The sequence below is a fragment of the Lissotriton helveticus genome, chromosome 5_1, assembly GCF_964261635.1.
Source record: "Lissotriton helveticus chromosome 5_1, aLisHel1.1, whole genome shotgun sequence".
In the NCBI taxonomy this organism is placed as follows: domain Eukaryota; kingdom Metazoa; phylum Chordata; class Amphibia; order Caudata; family Salamandridae; genus Lissotriton; species Lissotriton helveticus.
This window is the reverse complement of record NC_136065.1, coordinates 616,394,217-616,419,010: the sequence shown is the minus strand read 5'-3', so window position 1 is coordinate 616,419,010 and position 24,794 is coordinate 616,394,217. Positions and strand designations below refer to the sequence as shown.

At 45.2% G+C, this 24,794-nt stretch overlaps 1 protein-coding gene across 1 annotated transcript in view; it reads right to left on the bottom strand.

Moving 5' to 3' along the window:
- Positions 1 to 24,794, bottom strand: part of DNAJC11 (DnaJ heat shock protein family (Hsp40) member C11) — a 536,755-nt gene that overhangs the window by 125,450 nt on the left and 386,511 nt on the right. The window contains exon 6 of the mRNA XM_078642976.1: positions 9,704 to 9,826. Within this exon, the coding sequence (XP_078499102.1) occupies positions 9,704 to 9,826 (123 nt within the window). The remainder of the gene's footprint in view (positions 1 to 9,703; positions 9,827 to 24,794) is intronic.

The following is a 24,794-nucleotide window of genomic DNA, read 5'->3' as shown; positions in this document are numbered from 1 at the left end:
TGAAAGACTTGGTCCTGTCAGTATAATACATGAAAGCCCGCTTAACATCTAAGGTGTGAATAATCCACATTTGTAAAGCGCTCAAACAGCGCTCCACTACCAACTCTGGTTGGGGAAAGAAGACTGGAAACTCTATGTTAGAATGGGTTGGAAAGTGGACACCAGGTTGGGGAGGAACTTTGGAGTTGTTCTGAGAACAACCCTGTCCCTGTGAAACTAAATGAAATGGTCTTGCAGTGTAAGCACCTATAACTCACTAATATATCTGAGGGAGGTTACAGCTACCAGAAAAGCCAGTTTTCAAGAAAGGAACCCTAAAGGGCAAGAGTACCAGATTTGAATGGACGGAACCTTGAGTCTGGTGAAGACTACAATAAGATTCCACATGGGGGTTGGGACACTCGCAGGTATGAACTTTATGCTGCCCTTCATGAACGCCTTGAATACTGGAATCCTAAACAAGGAAGAAGGTTCCCAGTTTAGCATGTAGACCGCAATAGTGGCTAGATGAAGCTATATTTCAGTTTAGGAGAGGCCTGACTTCTTTAGGTGCAAGAGATGGCAAATATTGCCCTTGTCGCTGGGATTTAAAGGACCTGGGTGCTTGGGAATGCAATAGTGGCCAAACGCTTTCTACTTAGCAGGATAACAGGCCTTTTTGGTAGGCCTAAGGCTTCGGTGCAGGACAGCCATGTACGCCTGTGGGAGAAAAAGTTAGCCAAATTCTAGGACCTCAGGTGCCAAATTTGCAGTTTGAGCTGTCTGGGTGGCTGATCTGCATGAGAAAAAGCCCAGCCTGGATCGGAGCTTCTTGTGGGGGATGATGGACATCTTGTGGAGCATCAAGTACAAGGGTGTCAGGCACACGTTGGGGTCACCAAGATGTGTGAGGAAAGTTTGCCACATCTTCTTTACCATGTATGTATGGAAGGGGGGAGAAGGAAGTGTTGGCAAAGATCCTTGACCAGTTGGTCCGTAGTGCATTGACCACGGACTGTGGATACATGGAGGCGAAGTTTGTGCATTCTGCATTTTCGGTTTTGGCATACAAGTCTATCTGTGGGGTGGTCCAGTACCGAAAGTAACAGAGTAGTACTTGTAGGTGGAATTCACACTTGTGTACTTTAGGAGTCCTGCAAAGCAAGTCCACAAAGTTGTGGTTCTGCCCTGGAAGGTACTCCACCAGGAGGTTATGGGGTGGCAGATCGCCTGCTGCGAAATCGAATACGCTAGTGTTGACAGCGAGGGAGCATGTGCTGTCTTGTTTCATGAGGTCATGTAGACTGTTTTGATGAAAACTACTTTTATTCAAATTATCTGAAAGAAAGTTTTGAGAACTAGGCATATGGCCAGCATCTCAAGGTAGTTGGTGTGGTGCCCTTGGTATTGAGGGTGCCCCACTTCCTCTTCAGTCTTATTGTTGAAGTGTTCCCCCCAGTCTGTGAGAGAGGCATCTGTGGTAGTAATTATCTGTGGGACAGGATCTAAGAAAGGCCTGTTCTGCAACTGAATGTTGCCGTTCCAACACTGCAAAGAGTGATGGGCACTGGCTTTTACCAACATTAACTGTACCCAGTGACCATCCGCTTGTGATCATTACACCAAGAGGCATTCTTGCATCGGTTCCATGTGCGGCCTGGTGTGGGGTACTATGGCAATGCAGGAGTCCATGATTCTTAGGAGGCACACCACTGACTTAACTTAAGTTTGCAATTGGGCTAAAAAAAGAGCAGCAGATGCTGTGGTGCTGGATCGGTATATAAAAGTATGCTTCCTTGATGTTTAACGCAATCAGACAGTAGCCATGTTGGAGAAAAGGAATGACGCCGTGCATGGTTGTCATATGAAAATGCAGGAAAAGAATGAATTTGCTGAAGGGCCTTATGTCCAGGATTGGCTTATGGAAGCAGTCTTTTTCAGAATTAGGAAAGAGAGAGTAGACACTCTTGCCCTGGTGTTGAGGCAGCACTCCATCTACTGCCCCCATGTGAATGAGTGCTTCACAAGTGTTGCCAGAAGGGAAAGATGCTCTCTGCTAAATATGTGTGTGTGAGATGGAATGTTGAGAGAGGCTGTGAAGTTCTTGGCACTAGGGTTAGCGTACCACTGCTCAGACCCACTGATCTAACACAATTTCCTCCCACTGGGAGAGGAAACCTGGTCTCCTGTGACAGGTGATGTGTGATGAGGGGGGTGGGAGGGTAAGTTATTGTTTTAAGTTAGAGGACCCTTATATTTACTAGAGCACTTCTACTCCTATCATTGTTGTTGTTACTCCTATAGCCACCTCTGTTATAACCCCTTCCCATCTGCTGGTAAAAGGACTGCTGCGGTTTCTGATAAGAGTGCAGCTGATCTGGAGAACTGGCTTTGCTTCCTTCCTTATGCTATTGTAAGGAGTCCCTAGCAGCTGCTGTTTGCTGGGCACTCCTAGATTTTGCAATCTGTGCCCACCTTGATTTTTTTCCCATCAACCCCAGGACAAAGGAAGGGTCTCCACATTGAATAGAAAGTTCAGGAGATGCGGATGTAACTTGGGTTTAAACCCAAGCTGTGGAGCCAGGTGTGGTGTCTGTGGAGAACAATAGGGTTAATGCCTCGCAACACTATGTCCGCGGCATCAAGGACACAGTGAATGTTGGCAATGGACAGTCTTGACCTCCTCTGAAAGGTGTGTTTTAAGCTTTTGCATTTCCTCCTACTGGGACCTATTGTAATAGGAGAGGTGCCCGAGTTTGCTATATACCAATGGGTAACTGCCCATATGGCTACCTGCCTGCCCACAATATCCATCTGCCTGCTCTGTCAGGCAACGGTTTGCAGCCTATAGTCCGAGTGGAGGCCCTTTTGCTGGAAGTATGGACCACAAGATTCAGGGCAAAACTGACCCATGACGTAGACAATGTTGCTGGGTGTGGGTTTGTATTTCTTCGGATGTTACTACTGTCAAATGTTTGAGCTAATTAAAGGTCTCAGTGCAGATTTAAGAATGCCCTTGAGCATAGGTAAGAACTGATGGCCCACTCCCTTTTGGATAGCGTAACTAAGAATTTTCCTAGTCAAGGACGTCCACGTCCCCATTATGAAAAGTCGTGGCACATTGGATAATGCCATGACAGCCTGTAGTATCATCCAGCGGAAATGCCCTGACAGGATAGTTGTTTTTTTTAGTCCTCATATGTTTGATCAGTATAGAAATGGAGAAAGAAGAGATAGCCGAGTTGATTTCTTACTGTCCCATCCAGAGTGATACCCTTTCTCTCCACATGGGAGGGGATGTTAACCATCACAGGATCCTTCTCTTCAAAAGGGCTTACTCTTTATTCCATTTTGTACAGGTACTTTTCTAATTCTCAAGCTGGTGTCACTAATCCGAAAGGATAGTTGTCCAGATCTGGGTCACCCAGTTGGGTCGATGACCTAGTCACCACAGGAGTGATCTGTGGGCCCTGGCTCGATGGGCTGAACATAGTGAGCAGCAGGATCAAAGGACCTGGAAAGGTGCATGGGGAGGCCTAAAGTAAGCCTAGAGGAAGCAGAAAGGGTAGTATGTGTGAGAGTGGTAGTATGGAATGGTAGAGGTGTTGGTAGAGCTAGAGAAGATGGTAGAAGAAGGCTAGTACTCCTGTCACTATGGTACTGGTTCCAGAGAGACTTTAGGAGTGGGTTCTCCTTGAAGGAAAATCTCCTCTTGTGAGGCAAAGTCCCTGTTGGCTTTGTTGGAGCTGCTTTTCCTGGTTATGGAATTGACTGAAAAGCTGCTTCTGCCTGTCATCATGCACTTCTTGGAGATCCTATAGGATGGGTCGCTCTGATTCCTCAGATCCAACTGTTGACGGTGTGGGCTTTGATGGTACATTCAGCACCAGCGACTGTAGCGGAGACTAGTCAGTGCCCTTGGGCCGTGTAGGGCTTGATGGCTGGGAAGGGTTGACCCTCTTGGTTGGGTCTCTCTTCAGAACCGACGCCTTCTCACCGTGCCGACTGGAGCATGAAGACAGTGGAGGCCCTAGAGACAGCAGTCTTTTGTGCACAGGTCTCGATGCCAGACTGCAGCAGGAATGGTGCTCTATCTCAGCATGATGACTTTTGTTAGGCTTGGAATGAGTGTCAGAACCATGTACTTATAATCCTAGATCTCTGGGTGTGTTACCTGGGTTCTGGGCTGCTGGTCTTCGTTGCAAGCATGACGCCCTCTTCATTCTCGTGTTTGAAAGGCGCCACAGGAGATGGACCTGGGTATGGCTAATCCTTGAGGAAGGCCGGAGGAGCGACCACTGTATCCTTTGTTTGCGCTGAAGGGGTCATGTTTGCCAAAGATATTGGAGGTCTCGGGGGATGAGTATTGGTACATCTTTGGCACCCTAAGGTCTTGCCATAGCACAAAACGACGAGGCAGGACTCGCAGCAGATATCATCGAAGTCAAGAGAAAGGCACAAGTAGATGTTGTCTTGACACTCGGAACACAGGTCTTTCTTGTGTTAGCAAGGGCAATTTTAGAAGGACATAGGTTCCATCTTCCTTATGCTCTGCATTTTCCAGCATTGAAGGTTGAAGTGGAGGGATGTGGCCCCACAACGGGCGAGGTCCCCAACGTGTGGGGACTTTATTGTTGGATGTCTGTCTTCGCAGGGTGTCTGATGAAGATTGCACTGGGAGGCGTTGAAAGTGGACAAGTTCTTCCAGATAATCCGGGTCAAATTCCAACTGCGTGGGCCTGGAAAATGTGTGAAAGATGCAGAATCTCAAAACTCTGTTGGTAGATGTCCAAACCCGATGGAGGGAAAACAATACAAGAAGAAGTAGGAGCCCATGTGCATTGTCCACTAAATGAGGAGTCACAGTATACCTCATGACCTGAAAGACTTATTTGAAGAAAAACAACCTGCAAATGTTCAAGCCCAACTCTTGATGGCAGTAGTATGCAAGGCATATGTATCTTCAGCCACACGTGCTACAAAAATTTTTATTTCAGCACTTTTGACAGACTTGGAGTCAAGTGCCATTCATGAATGATACCACACTTCTGTGTCCTTGGAGGGTGATTAAAGCATGCAGGGAAGAGGAGCAATGAGGGTCCAAAGGGTGGAACAAAGGGCATGAAGAACATAACAAGACCAGACAGGGAGGACGTGCTCTTTCTGTTATGGGTCCGCGTCTGTGGAACAACCTTCCCCTCTCCCTTAGACAGTGCTCTAGCCATCCAGCCTTCAGGAAAAGTCTTAAGACAACCTTATTTCAGTATTAGGGCCTGCTTAGACCTGTTCCCTCCTACAGCACTGCGCGGAGATACACCTTTGGGTGTGATTGCGGCGCGTTACAAACCCACAAATAAATAAATAAATAAATGTCGCACTGAGCCAGCTCAAAGCGATTCACTTGCTGAGGTTAAGATCCACAGTTAACTGAACAGGAAGGCCTTCATCCCACAAGGTGTTACAAACTTCAACGGGGGTAGTTCCAAAGCGGACAGTAAAAAGGAGATTTCTCTGCTATTAACTGTTCTTTTTAGGCACTGCATTACCAATACTTTTTAATTTTACTAAAATTATATGTATAATACACTTATTTCTAGGGACTTTCAGCTAGCCCTTTTCACTGGTCTGTTATTGCCACATTTCTTTCCTTCCACAACAGCATAGAGCATGGAGCAGTGAGTCAGCTCACTTCAGCCACTGGCTACCTTCACTATGAGTGACAGCATTCTGCCCTTTAACAAGAAGCACATCCACACACAAAGCAGTTATTGTAAGATCATGGGACTACTGTGGCAGTGTGTGCTTTTGGAAAACAAAGAATATGTTTTTTTAAAGACTGATGAGCACCCGGCAGCTCCCCTGTACAGTTTTGGGAAAATCATGACAAAACAACAATTGACGAAGCCAAAAGCTGGCAGCCAACACCAGATTGATTTGCTTCGCCAAAGCTTATATCTTTGACATTGTCAGTATGTTTTTGGCAGTGGCAAGTGTTGCTCCTGTGACAAATTCAGTATCACCTCCTCATTGAATGTATAAAGGCAGAATGTCAAAACAAAATCCAAAGGGGAAATAAAAGGCAAAATATATCAAAGCCCTTCATTTCAAACAGATTCATAGATGTACTTGATTCAACAGTGACTTCTGTAAACACTAAAAAGGGGAACGTAACTATATTGTTAAAACATTTTGGAAAGCTCAACTACTTTGATTGACATTACTTGTTTTAAGAGTGGGGCTTGCTTTAACTAGAATAATGAAAGAACTGCGTAACACAGTATTATGGGAAATATTAGTGGAAACTTCAAGAGTACTCCATACTTTCATTAATAAGCTCAGTAATAAGGGCAAAGCGTGCTTCTTGTGCTTTGGTGTAAATACGTTCAGTAGTTTGGGAGAAATTAATCTTGTGTGGGACCCAGTTCCCTGGGGCACGTTCATATACTGTGCCCAGAGGAGCCCACCCTCGGGACACAGTGGATTCCCTGCCCGTACCAGCGTGGGCATGGAAACTTGTGTTTGCTCCAGCCTGGTGGGAGTATTTTTAAAACTCCCGCCAAACAGGAGCAAACACAAAGTCTGCTCAAAGTGGGGAGGAGCTGTAAAAATTCTTCCGCGGGCTAGGAGCAGATTTGAGATCGGTTTCCCTGCCCGCACTGATGAGTGCAGGAATACAGATCAAGAAATGCCGGCTCCTGCACCATGTGGGAAGCTGACTGGGGCCTTGGGCCTCCTTCCGCAGCTCCCCAGCATGAATATGGTGGGTGCCCTAAGTAGGTACCAGGGTACCCACCTTGAAATAATACGGGCCCTGGGGTTTGGGTTCATACCAGGCTCATGGAGTGGGGGGCACATGTCCCCTCACCCCTTTACAAGAGATATGTACTTGGAGGATGGGATATCCCACAGCCTGATGAGGCTCAGCGAGGGAGGCCAATCGGTCCCCCTCCCCTTAAAAAAAAAAGCCCTGGGGTCCCCAGGACTTAATATGGTTCAGGGAGGGATGGCCACATTGCCCCCCTCCCCTTTAAAAATACATGGTGCCCTGGGGGATGGGGTCACCAGGGCCTAATTAGGCTCAGGAAGGGTGCCCATTTGCCCTCCTCCCCATTAAAAGAAAAAAAAACTACGGATTGAGTATCCTGGGCCTATTAAGGCTCGGGGAAGGAGGCAAAGTAGCTCCCCTCCCCTATAACATAAAAACTGCCCTGGAGCATGGGGTTCCCAGGGCCTGATGAAGCTCTGGGAGGGGAGCAACACAGCTCCCCTCCCCATTAAAAATAATACAGCCCTGGGGAATGGGGTCCCCAGAGTAAAAATAGGCTCGGGAGAGGGAGCTGCAAGGCCTCCTTCTCCCCTTTAAAAAAAAGATAGAGTCTGGGAGATGGGGTCCCAGGCCTATAAATGCTCAGGGTGGGAGGCTGCAAGCCCCCCTCCTGTTATTATTTACTCAGCCACGGAGTAGGGGTCCCCAAGGCATAATAAGCCGAGCGGTCCCCCTTCCTTTTAAAATAAGTACGGCCTCAGAGGATGGGGTCCCTGGGGCCTAGTAAGGCCCGGGGAGGAAAGCTGCATGCCCCCACCCGTTTTTAATTATATTTGTCCCCGGAGGATGGGATCCAAGACTGCTTGGGGCTCGGGAGGGGCTGCAGGCCCACCAACACCTTCGTAATTATATTTGACCCTGGTTGATGGGGTCCCTGTGACCCAAAGGTCAATTCTAAGCCGCCTGTCAAAGGTTCAAACCCTCCCCTCCCCCATTCGTCAGGCGGTCCACAGTCGTGCGCAGAGTGGCGTTGTCTGTCTGCTGGGGCTGGCTGCCAGGCTAAGCCACAGGCGACGCCTTGTGGTCAACCCCCACCACACACAGCCAAAGGCCCTGCGCAACATGGAGTTGGCTGCCTTTGGGGAGGTTGGCCACAGGGCATGGCTGCAGGGTAGGCACTGTGGCCAACCCCCTGCTGCGTACGGCCAAAGGCCCTGCGCAGCTTGGAGTTGGCTGCATGCAGGAGGTTGGTGGCAGGGCCTGGCTGCAAGCCAGGCCCTGCGGCCAAACCCTTGCTGCACATGACCGAAGACCCTGCGCAGCTTGGGGTTGGCTGCCTGTGGGGGGAATTTGGCAACTGGGCCTGGCTGCATGAGGGTTGGATTACGTATGGTAATAAAATATTAATTTAAATAAAATGAAAGAACTAGAAATTCATTGAAAAAACAATAGTTAAAGTAACATTATAGTTAGGTGAAATGTTCAGTAACAGTGTAACGTTTCAAACTCTAAAAAGCACAGAAATTCACTGGTTACAGTAATTTCAAATAACTATAACGCATGCCCTACGGTAACTGTAACTTGTGCCCATGCCATGCACTGCTAATAACCCCATATATTACATCACTCATGACATCTCCAATGACTTCATTGATAATATCACTGCAACATTTGCAATGAAATTATTGATGAGAAAACTGTGCATGGTGAGGATGCAAGCTATAGTTAACTTAGGGCACGAGTTCTAGTTACTTGAGACAAATGTAAGTGGTGAATTGCTGTGGTTTTTAGAGTTTAAAACGTTAGGTTGTTACTGAACATTTCACCTAATTATAACGTCACTTTAACCTTTGTTTAGAATGTGGGCGGGGCTACATTTTCATTTCAAAGCAATTAAAAAAACTTTAAATAAAAGAGTGTAAGTCAATCATTTGTGGTATGAGTTATAACAAGTAAAAAATGAAATCACAACAAAGTGTCTTCACTGCTGTCCAAACTACAACCAAAAGAATTTCAAACCAAACACAGGAGGAGCCAATACAGGAAAAGTATACTCAAATTATCAGGGGGCGAACAAAGGGGCTGGCGTGGCTCTAAGACCCCGTGCACAAGCCGGGACCTGAAACAAAAGGCATGTAAATCAAGCAACAAACATCATGTAAAAGTACGATGGAGCATCTTTTAAAAAATGTATGCACATTCTGAACGTGTTTATTTGAAGTATCCCTTATATGTGATGAAGGAGTCTCCGTGAAAAAGTATTTGCCTCAATCACACAATTTTGTGAAGCGTGAAGGCCGAGATTTTGTGCATCACACTGTGCAATTCAACTACTAAATGGGTATCTGTATCTCTACCTTTCGCCCTTTTTACAACCAAGCTTACTGCTTTGGTTTTCATTCTTGGAGCATTAGGCTTAGAGTGGGTGACAATCAGAAGCCGCATGAAAGCTCAGCTCGTTTGGGGTTTAAACTCGGACTTCGAGCTGATCCCCCGCCAGGAATCAGGGGATCTACCGTCCGGCATGCTCCAGTGATTCATTGCAAAATAATACGTGGCATGGCCTCAAAGGTCCGCCCAGAAGCCCATGGCCTGCTCGACTTAATGTCGACGAATGCTGCGTAGACGTGCTTCCACCTTGACCCTTAATCGACCGCAAAGAAACTTCCTGACCCTTAATCTCACGCTTGCAAGTTCCTGCTTTCTATGGTTGTCACGTTCCCCCCCCTGCTTTTGGCACTTCCCTCTCCCCCCTGTGTGTTTTTCACAACCCCTATATAAAATATAAGAGCCAGAGCCCCAAAACGAGTCCCGGTGGGCCCACCGGCAACCACCACCACAAATTAAGCACTTCGGCTGCTCCGAGGCGCCCCTCCCCCCCCACACAGGATCACGGGGGCGGCGAGATGGATGGCGGGCGCTGCCTTGGTTAGTTACGGTGGTCGTTCATGCGCTTACCTCTCCCCAGCCCTTCGCGGAGGTCACGCGCCGGAGCGCCAAGTTAATCGATCCTCCTCCGTTCCCATTCTGCGTGGACAGGCTGCCGGAGAGGATGGCGGTGTCTGTAGCCGTCAAGGGTGCCTGTGGAGACAGAAGCAAGGTTACTGATTACAGACGGCCAGCATGCTGGGAGCTGGGGAGCTGGAGGCAAGGGTGCAAACAAGGAATGGGCAGAATTCACACCAGGCAGACGTCAGCAGTGAAACTTGGCCAACAGCTGTGAAAGCGTGCATTTCAGTGCAACCGGCCCACACCAAAGGTATCGAAAATAAAACATGTAAACTTCCCACGATTGCTGAATAGAGTTCAGTTTGGAAAGATAAAAATGGCTGATAGAAATGGCTGTTTTCGTTAGCATCTTTCGGTTCAATGCCTCGGTTTTGTGTTGGAGCTGGGCGTTTGCTTCTAGCGCTCGTGTGCTTGTCCTTGTGAGTTGGGTACCTACTGGTGGCTACTCACATCACGTGTAGAATAGATATTGTTTTTCTTCCATTTTCTGTATTTGAATCCAATGTGTTGTACTTTGATTTTATTAATTCTTGTATATACTCATGAATTTATAGCTAATAGCACTTTTGGAACTGGTGTAAATAATTTTTATAAATGCCTTTTTCATTAAATTATAGATTTTATTACTGATTTCCTATCCGCACCAATATTATCTGTAAAATCATTCATTCCTCTATATACAAAATGAATAAGTTTGTTGTCTTATGTATCTTTTATGGCTCAATTGTGCCAAAATAAAGATTATAAATGAAATGAAATGAATAGATATTGCTTTATTCAGAGCACTAGTCTTAAAACACAGAAGCAGGGGGGGACTAACCAAGTTAGGCAGTATGCAAATGACATCTTGGCAAATGACATCACAGTACGTGTCATCACAGTGCGTGTCATCACAGTGCACATCACACGTGGCATCGTAACCCTTGACCTTACAATCAGTGACATCAGACCTCAAGACCTCACACATATGTTTCCCAGGTGTATCATGAGTGTATTTCAGCACAGTAAAATATTTAACAAATGAGATTTTGCGCCAGGGTTGTGCCAAAAAAGAGATGCAACCCTGATGCAACATCTGGGCCGTAACTTATATATTTATGTTTTTTAAACCCTGAAACAAAGAAACTAGCAACAAAGAGAAACATGTCAGCAAATCTGTTCTGCTTAATTGGTTGCAAAGGCTGCATTTTAAAGCATCTTATTAAGGCACTTGTTGCAGAGATCTCTGTGTGCCCAGTAAATCTGAGGGAATACAAATATTGGTAAGATATTTAATTTGCTGGAGAGTTCAGTGTTTTTCATATCCCAGTTTTGAATCAAAGTAGAATAGAGGCTTCCAAGCAATAGATGGCAAACCTTAACACTTGTCTGGGATGGAGGCCCTCCTCTACCCTCAGAAACATACAAGGAGCAGGCCTGATAGTAGAATATCTCTTCCCGACTGCAAATAGTATTACTGGGCTGCACAACTCATCACTATTAATCATGGAGTCCATCTCCTGGAGGAAGAACCAGCATACACGATGGATAGGAGGAACATGCAACCTGAGGGCTATCTTAGCACCATCTATGGGGAACCACACACCACACCCTTTACCAGTCCAACAGCAATTATGCTCACCCTTCAGCACGCTGCATTACATACTATGAGTGGCAGGAACAAAATTGCACAAGCCACTTCCTTATGGGACACTGCAAATCTGGGCACCCTGCCTACGCAAAGGGGCTTTAATAAATGGGATTTAATAGTTCTGTCCAGAGTGGGCAATCTGTTGAAGCAGGGAGAAATACATCCATTTGTAGAGCTGCAGAGAGAATACAAAATGGCGCCCACTGAGACCTACCGCTATTTAGAAATACGTTATGCCTTACAAAAGATGTTATAATAATAATAATAATATAATGTTACTGAGGGATGAAGACCTCCCTGAATCCTCCCTGATTGAAGACAGATTGCTAGATGAATATATGCCTAGAAAGACGATCTTGCTTACTTACAGTAAATTGTTGCATAAGACTCCAGATTCCTTGACCCATTTGCGACAGAGCTGGGAGCAAGACCTTGAGGGCCTAGAGGATGACGAGTGGCCTGAGGCTCCGGCATCTCCTAGGGAGGAGGCCATACATTCACGATTTTACCTAGTGCAATTAAACATCCTTCATCAATGCTACTGTGCATGTACAGCACTGGTTAAAATGGGTAAAGCAGAGAATGTAGTGTCCCAGGAAATGTGGTCAGGAGTGCACATTTTTCCACACTATATAGAGCTGCCGGGTCCTCCAGCAATATTGGGAGGCAGTGACTGCCTGCCTCAACAGTGTTTGCTAGAGTGACTTGGGGTTATCAACAAAATGGTGCCTCTTAACCCCTTCAGTGCTAATGACAAGGGTAACTCGTCATGGAGTTTCCATTGATTTCAATGGAAAGTCAATGGGAAGAGGGGGATGTACCTTAGCAGCCAAGTGGTTAAATATACGGGCTGAAGCTAACCTAACCCATATGGACCGCTTTTGGCTCACGTTGGGGTTGATGGTTGCTAAGCGGAATGTAGCACATAAGTGAAGATATACGAAGTAACACCGCATCTAAAGGATTGGAAGAGGGACATGGATTGTTGTATGCATATCGGGGGAGCTGTATATTCCTATTGTGGGTACTAATCACAATGTTTTGCAGCAGTGGAGATCTGGATTCCACCACTGTTCTGTGAATTGTTGGTAAAACAATTGAAGGTCGAAGGATTCCTAAAAACAGCTAGGAGTTTGTTTCTCAAAGTCTATGTCTTAACATTACAATATATGCTGCCTATTGTCCCCACAATTCGATTTTGCTTTATTTTTCAATAAACAAAACTTTGCAAACAAAGTAGCATAGAAGGTTAATATGTCTACTGCAAAGCAAAGCACAGTATTCAACACACAGATGACAGATATGTATTCTTTGTAAATGGATAGGTGGGTTACTGCTTTCAACACACTGATTCGTTTGTTACTTACAGTTCATAAACTGTAACCCTTCTGTTATAGCACAGTAAGCAATCAAAAGACATGTGGCTCTTACACCTTGTAACCCTCACTGTCGTATCTAACACACCCTGTACAATGACCTACACATATATGATTGTCAATGTATAATTTGAATGTGTGATGTAAAGCGCTCAGACACCTTGCAATGGGATGAGAAGCACTATAGCGCTATAAAAGAATTAACCGCATGCGTGCGGCCATTTTCCCCCGCTGTGTGCGGCATTTTTGTAAATACCGCGTTACATGACGAGCTCAGCTCATCATCAGCACACAGTAGGTAACGCTGATGACGAGCTGAGCTCGTCATCAGCATGGAAGGGGTTAAAACAAAATAGTGGTATTTAAATTACTATTTATGTAAATACTGGGACAGATTATCACAACTGACAATCTTACAGTGCATGCATATCTTATATACAGGGACTGAACAAAGTCAAAAGAATGCCTCTCAAATACCTGTGAAGTGATGAGCTGTGTGCCTTGGTTTCCCCTCCGTTGCATTTAGGTGTGAGGCTCCCAATAGCTCGCAGTCAGGACATTCCAACAAAATATGGCCTGAAGGCCCCTTAACTTTGGTCTTTGTTATGGGCCCAGCTGGAATCTGATGAGCCCCCCTGGATGCCTGTACGTTGCTGCTCCGAAGGAAAGCAGACAACATGCAGGCACTGTTGAACATGTGCAGGTCTCTGAAAATAACACCAGGAGAAGTTTAGCATATTTCTGTGGGGCCGAACCTCTTGGTAAGGTAGACAGTGTCTACCCTGTGAAAAGAATGGGTAGACGATGACTATCCGCATGTACCCTTCACTTGTGCCCTGGCTTTAGTTGTAATTCTAGGTATCTGATATCCTAAATTAGCTTAGGTAATATAATTGCTAAATTTCACTGGTTTTGTACGAGTGAAATCTGAGCTTAACTATAACGTCCCTGTAACCTTTGTTTTTTTCCTTGAATTTCTAAGGGTTTTTTAAATTCTATTTCATGACTATAACAACCCTGTAACCTTTGTTTTTTTCTGTGAATTTCTAAGTTTTTTTTTTAATGTTATTTGCCAACTATAACCTAACCTGCATATTTACGCCATCCAAATAAATGTTTTTTTAAAACCAGGATCTCACCTCGATTTTAACTTGTCTTTCATATTGAAAACAGTCTCATTCAGCTGCAGCCTTCTCCTGTCTGCTACTGCTCCTTCACTTTAAAACGGTTAGAGTGTGGATTGTGTACTACAGCTATGCATTTTGGGCTAGAAAGAGTGGCATTGGTAAGGATTTGAGTTTGCCTAATGTGGACATTACTTGGGTTGACCAGAGAAGGTTAAAGTGGCATCAATTGCTGCCTTTGGTTGAAAGCCTTCGGGATTGCCAACCCCTGACCTCATGATTGTGCACTGTGGTGGCAATGCCCCAGGCACACAGGACTAGAAATCCTAATGAAGGATACCTTTGTACAATTAATGACACTTTTCCCTCAGACTGCCATGGCATTCTCCAAACTATGCAAAAGGCTGAAATGGAAGTGGTCAAATCAATTCTGTCCACAGACAAAGCCAGGAAAAATTTTAATATAACAGTTTCTGCATTCCTAATAGACCATAACATGGGCTCGATCTACAACAACTTGCGTTTTGACATGCATGGAATCTATAGAACTGATGGAGTTCACTTCACAGACGAAGGGAACAATGTGTTTCTCAGGAACTTGAAACTCTGCATTCTGTCTTATCTGCTGCTGTCATATACACACAATAAACAAAAAGGCTCTTCTCAAAGCCACCTTATTTCCCAAAATGGCAATTTTCTTTAAAAATATCTTAATTTGTAAATAAGTCGCAAGTATGCAAAACAAAAGCAGGCATTCAATGGACACCAGCACATTCAAAATTCATAACTACACAAGTGATTCTGTCCATCACACTGGGTACATCATATCTAGATACTCCTCAATAAGAGCATGAATGAGTCTCTAAGGGTGCTGTGAGCGGTTCAATGAGTGTCTGAGTGTGTCACTGCATGTGTGTCTGAGTGGGTATGTGAGTTGTTGCATAAGTGTGTGAGTAGGTGTGTCCGTGTCCGAATGGGTGTGGGACTTTGAGTGGGTCGGTCATTGCTGGAGAGTCTGAGCAGGTCTGTGAGTGGGTGTGTGGCTGGGTGCATGAGTCTTTGAGTGAGTCTGTGAGTCAGTTCATTAATGTCTGAGCAGGTCTGTGAATGGGTGGATGAGTGTCTGAGTGGGGGTGTTTGTGAATGCATGAGTTACTGATAAAGTCTGAGTGCATGAATGAGTCTCTGAGTGTGTCTGTAAGTGGTTGCAAGAGTGGCTGCGTGAGTGTCTGAGTAGCTTGGAGTGAGTACATGGGTACCTCAGTGAGTCTGTGAGTGGATGCATAAATGTTTGAGTGGGTGTGTGTCTCAGTGAGTAAATGAGTGGGTGTGTGAATATATGTATGTATTATTTTACTTTTCCTGCGATATTTGTGAATTAATCTCAGTGTTACACAAAGGATGCGCTGAGCATCGTGGCAAATTCACTAGTATCGCACGTGACGCTTTTGACGTTTTCTGCCAATACTGCATCCTAAAAACACCACTATATTAAACCATTATATTACATGTATTCATTAAAACTCTCTCTACATCCAAATAAAGACAGGTTACATACATAGGTCTGACATAAATGTAAGGTGAGCACAGATTTACCATGGTGCCGTTACTTACCGATCTCAGATACATTACAACATGCACTTTATTAGACTCAAGGTATCTCCTCTCTTAGTTTGTTTAATCTGACAAAACCATAGAAATCCACAAGTTGTAGTTATCTCAAGGAACTATAACTTTTGCCCTAAAGTAACTACAACTCGTGCCCCCGCCATGCACAGATTTGTCATCAATTATGCCATTTGAGATGTTGCACGGATGTTAACAATGGTGTCATAGAATACGTCAGGAGTGATGTAATATGTAAGGTATTTAGTAGTGTATGGCGAGGCCAATTTAAAGTTACTTTGGGGCACGAGTTATAGTTACTTGAGGTAACTATAACTTTAATTTCAGTTGTTTTGTTAGTAGAAACCTCTGTTTTAATTGGCATTTTCACCTAACTATAATATGCCTTTAACCTTTGTTTTTTCTAGTGAATTTATATGTAAAGTAAGATATTATGATTCCTAACTTTAACATCACATTAACCTTTGGTTTTTGTTTGAGGGAATTTTTAAGGTTCCGTGAGTGGCATGGGGTTGTTCGCCCAACACCCCCCCAAACGAGTATGTCATGTAACAATGGAAAGGTTGCCATTTTAAGTAAGACAGACCTGTTGGCTTTAACAAAGGCTCAGAACCCCAACATACAAAAAGGAGCTGGCCGATTGGCTTTATCAAGGTGTCAGCACAGCAACATATGTAAAGCACACCTATTGGGGTTATAAAAAAAACTCACCAATAACTGTAATCAAATGTACATTAAAAACATTCACATACTGTAATGTTTGCCAATAGTGATTGTCACAAAATATATTCACTAAATCTTTTTTCTTTTTTAAAACATTAAAAATATCTTTGTGCCCTTTTTTTTGTTTAACAGTTTTTAGGCAGCAAAGTGTAGCCATAGACTCAACCCCAAAGCCTCACTGAACTGTACAGCTACAGCTAGAAGTGCTTTAAAAAACATATGGTAAGCTCTCCTGGGGTCATGGATTCAATGATCCAGGATTCTTAGTGTGTTTTTTTTATTATTGTTGCTGGGGGGCTTCTGAGCTCTTTCAGACCTCCACAACATTGAAAAAATGGTTGCTGGTCCTTCTGCCCCTTCTAGGGGCACCACCAGGACAAATTAAAAAGACCTTGCATGGCATTAAGGGACGCTCCTTGTGTGGAACACTGAATAATAAAGGAGTATCTCCTGCTGCTCCTCGATTATTCTTTCTAATATGTTTATATTTTTTGGGGAATCCCGGTCCCACTCGGGAGACTCAAGCTTTATATTAACTTTGGGGCCATGGGTGAGTGGCAAGGCCCCCACCAGCTCCCCAGCCAGCAGCCATATCGGGTGCCTGTGGCTGCCGGCCAATATTTTAAAGTGGGTGCCCCACAGATCTTCTGCTGCGTGATATATACATATATGTTGAACATCAATTTCTCAAAAGCTACTGAACAGATTTACACCAAATCACCAAAAACTCACTTTCTAAACCAGGATCTAACTTTCGGCCAAATTTGGTGTAATTACGTTAATTCGTTTTTGCGGTATTGCTATTCAATATTCCTATGGAAAAGTGCATAGGAAAAACGTGCTTTGGGACCGCCCTCCCCTTTTCGGCTCCCATTTCACTGATCACCCCAAAACCTTCTAGGAAGAAGAATCTTTTTTTCGGGAAAGTTTCATAAAGATCAGTCAAAGAGTGCCAAAGTAATTAGCAAACTTAAAAATCAATTTCCTATGCAAACGCCCTACTAACAGACCTCTGAAACAGAACTATTTATGTTCTCCAACTGCACCTAATGCTCTCCAATTCCATGTTTCTTTAACAGTGGGAAGTCGCAGTTCCATTGGTGGCTATAAATGATAACAATCAGCCAATTTTCAGACGTTTTCGGTTCTACTATGTAATAAAACAGCAAAGCTTTTTACTATAAACGTTGTAGGTGAACAGTTTTTTTATATTTTCCAATTAACTTTTGGGGCATTTTCATTGTATTTTTTATTGATACAATTACATGTTTTCTCTTTTTATCTCCCAGACTGATATGTCTGTTTGACATGTGGCCTTGTAGGTGGATATCCGACAAGCACTTCTGAACTCCCTAACATTGCAAGGCTGTTTTCTCAATTTGGGGCAGATGAAGGTTCAAATTAAGCACCCTTTTCCATGGGAATGAGGACATTTTCCATTCCTCTACTGCGTGTTCCTCTCACAAAGGAATTAATTGTATTCCTCTTGCCCCAATTCTCATTGAAAATATTTGTGTGGAAAATGATTTCCTAACTTTGGTTGGAGATTGAGAACGACGTAAACGAGGCTGCTGTAAACAATATAATTTATCTTCCACCAGTTCTTGGTGTCAGCAGTTCTTGATTTGCCAAAATGGATTGTTTAATGACAAACCGCATCAATGAGTCCGAATCTATTTTTGGGTTTATATTTGCGGTTTTCAAACCAAATTGAGAAAGCAAGGGTAGCACAATTTTCATTTTTCAATGCGTTTTTGGGTTTCGCCTGCCGAAAGGCTGCGCTCTGCGCAGCCTTTCAGCGCAGGTGAAATCCTATGTCGACACTAAGCAGTTCGGGAACGTCCCCCGGCTCTCATTGGCTAGCTCCATAAATGGAGGCTAGCCATTGGGTGCCGGATCTGTCCGTCAAGGCCGGACCAGATTCGGGGGCGTTCCCGAGATTTTTTCCCAGGGCGGAGTTACGTTTTTTCCCGTTCCCTCCCCTTTCACTGAAAGTGAATTCAGATGCGCTGTCCATTCCCGCCCCCTCCGTGTCCTCTCCCGCCCCCTCCCGCCGTCCGTCCCGCCCCCTCCGTGTGCCTTTCCGCCCCCCCCCTCGCTGTCCTGTGCACGTTTCCCGCCCCCTCCCGCCGTCCGTGTCCCCTCCCGCCCCCTCCCGCCGTCCGTGTCCCCTCCCGCCGTCCGTGTCCTCTCCCTTCAAGAATGCTTCGAAGGGCTCAGGTGCCGCGGCGTCAGGCAAGTCAGCAGAGTCCTGTGGGGCAAGGGAGGGGAAACGGGGGTTAGGGTGAAGCACCGTTGGCATGGTGCGTGGGAGAGAAGGCCGGAAGTCCCGCCCCCGCCCGGAGACGCATGGAGCCCCGGAGGAGAAGTGCTGGATGGTGCGGGGCTCCCGTGTGCTGAGGGAGCCCCGGGGGAAGAGACGGCAGGAGCGGAGTTGTGTTCCTCCAGCTGACAGAAGTCCCGCCCGGAGACGCATGGAGCCCCGGAGGAGCCTGCATGACACGCACTGGTGACACTTTCAAATACATAAATTGTTGGCGCCCTAGCCCTGGCACCCTGTCTCGTTGGTCCCTGGGGCGCCCCTGGTCCTTTCCCTTTGCCTGACCTGTCTCACTGTCCCTGCCCTGTCTCACAGTCCCTGCCCTGTCTCACTGTCCCTCTCTCGGTCTCTTGCAGAGAAGCGGCCGAAGCCCTGCGCCGAGAGCAGGTCTGCCTCGCCCCCCATCGCTCAGGTGGAGCTGCAGGGGTCCGAGCTCTGGAAGCGCTTCCACGACTTTGGCACCGAGATGATCATCACCAAGGCCGGCAGGTAGGCACCTGCGCCCCCCCGCCCACTGTCGGGGCCGCGGAGCCCTGTAACACCTACTAATCTCACAACCTCTACTGAAATAAGCACCCAGCACGCGCAGTGCTCACGCTCAGCACGTTCCATTCACATTATCAGCCAGTGAGTGTGTGAAATAATGCGCGACTGAGCTTTGCAAATAATGCGCTATTCGGAACAGAAGAGCTCTTCTGCTCCTAATAGTTTAAAGTGGATGTCCATGTGAATAACTTTTCCTTTGCACGACTTGCCGGAAACCACAAGCGGGAACCTTCAGCACTGTTTACAGCACTGTGCACCTTAGCGCGACTTTATAATACGTCGAATGTGGCCCAGTTCTTATATATAGTAGCAATACAATTATCGGCGTAAATTAAGTCAACGACACTTGCATGCGCATTTGCACAATTCATATAAAGTAGTTTTAAAAGAGAACCGACCATTCTGTAGCCGTGTTTCTCATAGAAGCCGCCCTGTTTCCAGCGTGGACACATATCTGCTCACTGTTGTTATATAAGTGTGCGAGTTCTTATTTCGAAAAATGCTCCCTGTGTACAGCATCACCAGTGAGGTTTGTGGTAGGTTTTCAAATTTCCTACCTCGTGGACACCAATGCACGTATTTGTGTTCATTCGTGCTGCATTAGTGTGTGCACCTGTGTGTTGTGTGGCACTTCTCACATACCCGCACTATTTTGCGCCGGCGGGTAGATTCTCGCCTGTGCTACGCGGTGTGCACTGTTGAGTTTTCGGCCTCTTGAGTTCCCTTTGCCCTGCTGTAGTATCGAAGGTGGATGCTCGCTCTTGTTATTCCAGCGTGTGTGCCGGTATTCCTCAAAGCTGCCCATACTTGTCACCTCGATACTTGTGCTTTTTTCCAGTAAATTCCCATACCTCGTGTGTGCGCTGCTTTTCCCCACAGATACATATATTTGTTACATCAGTGCGTTTATTGTTAATTCTCCTGGGTGATTCCTCTTGTTACTTCGGTGTGTGTGTGTGAGATGCTATGTTTTGTAGATTATCACTCTGATCGCCGTCGTGCGTGTGTTGGTATTTTCCGCAGAGGCTCACTCGTGCTAGCCCGGTGTGCTCAGTATTGTAGTGCCTCTTTCGTTGATGCTCACTCTTGTCAGCTTGTGATTGTGCTGATACTTTTCACACGTACACTCTTGCACGCTGAGCGTGTGTGATTATCTTTGTGTAGGTTCACTCTTGCTAGCTTGGTGCGCGTGCCTGAATTCGGCGTGAGTTCACTCTTGCACGCGCTGTGTCCTGCTGATGCTTTCCGTATATGCCCCCACTTGATTGTGTGCATGCTGGTATTGTTCAGAGATGCTCGCTCTTGACCTTTCAGTGAGCGTGGTGGTGATTTGTGTAGTTCCACTCTTACTCGCTCTGTCAATGTGTTCAAATTTGGTGTAAATACATCATGCTAGCTCAGTATGTGCTAGTATTCTTGGTTTTTTTTTATGCTCTTGCTAGCTCAGTGTGGTGGTATTCCCTTAGGATAATTCTTGGCAGCGCGGTGTGAGTGCTGTTATTCTTCGTAGATTTTCTTTTGCCGGCTCATTGTACGCGGTGGTATTCTTTGTTTGTCCATACTTGTTAGCTCAGAGTGTGTGCTAGTTTTGTTTCTTATATTCACTCTTGAACGCTCAGTGGCTAGCTGGTTATATTGTTCCTAGGATTGCTCGTGCCTGCTCATTGTATGTGTGCGTGTTGGTATTTTTCGTAGGTAAACTCTTGCTAGCCCTGTGTGTGCTGAATATGTTCCGTGGGTTCTCTCCTGTAGTTCAGAGAGCGTACCGACATTCTTCGTAGTTTCACGCGTACTGGCTCAGTGTCTCTCTGGTATTCTTCTTCTTAGGTTTGCTCTTGCTAGCTCACCGTCTCCGTGTGTGCATTGGTATTGTTTGTACGTTCACTTGCTAGCGAAGAGTGCGTGCTGGGTATCTGCCAGCACACAGACTGAGTAGTAGGCTCTCTCCTATATATCATTGAGTGTACTGATATCTTGAGTGTACTGATATCCTTGGAAGGCTTACTCTTGCGGCTTACTCTTGCTAGATCAGTGTCTGCCTGGTATTCTCGCAGTGTTACTCTTGCTACCTTATTGTGTGCGTGTTGGTAGGTACACTTTTGCTAGCTCAATATGTGCGCTGGTTATGTATTGTAGTTTCTCTCTTGTGGTTCAGCTCTGCGCAGCTTTTCAGCGCAGGTGAAATCCTATGTCGACACTAAGCACTTCGGGAACGTCCCCCGGCTCTCATTGGCTAGCTCCATAAATGGAGGCTAGCCATTGAGTGCCGGATCTGTCCGTCAAGGCCGGACCAGATTCGGGGGCGTTCACGAGATTTTTTCCCAGGGCGGAGTTACGTTTTTTCCCGTTCCCTCCCCTTTCACTGAAAGTGAATTCAGATGCGCTGTCCATTCCCGCCCCCTCCCGCCGTCCGTCCCGCCCCCTCCGTGTGCCTTTCCGCCCCCCCCCTCGCTGTCCTGTGCACGTTTCCCGCCCCCTCCCGCCGTCCGTGTCCCCTCCCGCCCCCTCCCGCCGTCCGTGTCCCCTCCCGCCCATCCTTGACAGTAATATTGTAGCTCATTCCAAAATCGCTTCACCTTACACCCTAGTTAGTGAACTCCGTGTGCCTATAAAACAGGACTGACTCATGGAAAGGTTACCAGTGTCACAATAACACCAGTCATCCAATCAAGGCTGCAACACTGCTTCCTGGTCTGTTGTTCTTTAATAATAAGATGGCTGGCACACAATGGCGGGGCCTGTTATTTTGTCTCTTAATTGTGCTCACCGTCCTTTTTCCCCAGCACCCTCCCCTCTTCCAAGGGGCGGCAACCTGAGGGATAGCCCCGGGCGCCACAAGCTCTAGCTACGCCCCTGACAGGTCTTGATGGTAATAGATATGAAGCTTGTAATCTAATAATCTAGGAGAATATTAGTATGAATATTTACCCCTTTGGTCATTTCAGAACCTGATTTTCGATCAAGTAATACAGATTCTCACATTACCTTGTACATAAATCAGAATCCTGGTTATGGTAAATACATTCTTTTTAGTCCTTAAAAGCCAAATATTAATATTCTGAGTGGGTGTGTGTGGCTCTGGGTGGGTGTGTGTGGCTCTGGGTGTGTGTGTGTGGTAGTAATTGCTGTCTGCTGAGTTCGTCCGTAGGGTACAATAGGTCTCACATTTGCAAGAGATTAAGCTAATGGCAATGTAAATGACAATGCCATTTATTTATCTGTTTTCAAAACCAACACAAATACAAAATTTGTCATTTACAATGCCAATAGCTCTAACTTTTCCAAAGGCGAAACCATTGCATTGTAAATGCTTGTTTTATTTTGTCACTCTAAATTGTCCAACACTCCTGTACATTGGCTAAGCTGGAGGCCTTCTTATCCCCTGCTGGTACCATGGCTTACCCCGTGTTTTCATCACTGAACAAAGTGTTCAATGATAACACACACACACAATGTTGGGGCATTATCTCGCTCCCTCCCATGTAGAACTTAAGGAGATCAACTCAGGGAAGTCCGCGAGTAGAAAATGTTTCTAGTTTGTCAAAAACAACAAACCAAATGTTTGATATTCCAGTCCTCTGCCTTACATCTCTCATCTCCTATATGTATCTGGATAAGTAAACACGTTGAGAATAAACGGTGGTAAATTATGCTACCCCTACCTAAAATGGTGTCATCCAAGTACAACTTCAGAACAGAAAAAGAAAACCATCTAGGGTTGATATGACCATGTGGGGGGTGGTCAGTAGGAAACTGGAAGTTGGCAGTGGCTGTTCACTGTGTTGGTCATGAAACAAATGTACTGGCAGACTCTTTAGTAGTGACTCGTCTTCAGTGCCTTCTAGGCCTGCAGTGGTGTAGCTCCTCTTTATGGTCAACGGGAACACATCTACACAATTTCTGCCCGTTGTTGACCAGAATCCTCTTAGCCTTACTCTACTAGTTTTATAGGATCCCAAATTACAGTGGGTGGTACAACATGATGTCCTTCTTGACAGATCATGAATTAATCTTTAACTTGATTGCTATGGGTCCACCCCAAAACGTCTTTGAATGAAGTGTAGGTACTAAATTGGATTCTCTGCATCGCTGGCATCCCTGTGTACTGAACTTATATTTTACCCACACTTGGCATTATTATTTATGAGTTTCATCACCTACCTTTGTACTTTCTAACAAATTGTAACTAAATTCTGAATAAAATTATCCAAATATAGCTAATTTTAACAGTCTAGGCATAATCGCAACATTGCCAGATCCTCAGCTTGAAGTATTAGATTTAGACCAAAATTGTAATCAAGAAGAAAATGTTTCTATTTCCAGATCTCAAACTGATTTTTGGGAAAAAAATGGTTGAATTTCCCAAATATATTTAAACCTGACATTTCAGTGATAAGTCATGTGGCACTGGGGATACTTATTCCTCATATTACTGCCTTGGCGACGGGCACTGCAGCTATGGCTCTTATGTATTACCCATGTAGAGGCATTACACATTGACAAAGCCTTTTTTACATCCCTGCTGGCAACCATATCTGATTAAATGAGGCGATCACTGCTGAAAAGCTAGCAGTTGGTGGCCACTCGTATATTTTTTTCTAATGTGGTCACAATTATAAATCTAACAATATTGTAGCGCGGGATGATTTTCATTGAACATAAGTAGTTCAGAAACCAGCCTTTTAGGAATTAGCTAATTATTGGAGGCGAGGAAAGGAGGAGCCTATGGAACTGCAGATATTTTAAGACCTTAAAGGAAAAAAGGCATTTTAGATCCAGAATGGTAGTTTGAAGGAAAGCAGTAGCCAGCTTTGGTTTTTAAAGGACAGATGATATCACATAATGTGTACAGATGCCTATGGTTATACAGATGGGAGAGGGGAAAGAACTAGAGGTGTGAATCTATGTAGGCAATTGGATCAGAACGGGCTGGCTGATTTGGATAGGGGATTTACATGTGGATGTGGCAGAGAGGCTGTCAGTTGGGAACAGTAAAAGAGGAATGGGTAGGAAGGAGAAGGTAGCTCTAATGTTTTGGATTCTCAAATGGAAATAATCATTTAAAAAATCATCATCCACAAGGGTAGAATAAGAACCAGATTAATGGGGAGGTATAGTAATTGAACATCTGCTCTAATTTATCTTCTAGATGAATGGCTTGAAGGTGGTGCAGGTCAAGCACTCCTCAACCTGACTCGGACAGGTGGTCCAAGTGACATCTCAAGGGAAAAGAAAGGAGTGTCTATGAGGAAAATGTGTCTCAAGCTTAGCACGATTTATTTATTATATGTGATGAGTATGCAACGATGGTAAAAGAAAAAGCTCCTTATGCAAACAATTAAGTACATTTAAAATCTGCTAAGCTAAATGTGCCACCTTGCTGGAAAGACTCGGAGGAGCTTTCTTGACCCCCTATCTCGAAGGTTTTTCCACTCCAATCTCTTGTTGTATAGGTAGTTTGAGCAGGTTACAGTTTGCTTGTTTGTCCAACTAAATAACGCAATTCTCTTATTTTTTTCAATTCTTTTGACAATGGGTAATTCCATGTCCTTCTTGCACTGGCAATGTTTTCAGGTTATGTTCCTTGGTGAGGACGCTTGTTTGCTTCCCTTTGCAGTTCATTCTCCTATTTAGTCCATTTCTCAGTCTTGTTCCTCTCCACTTTTGTGCCGTCCTTTGTCCTTCAACCACAATG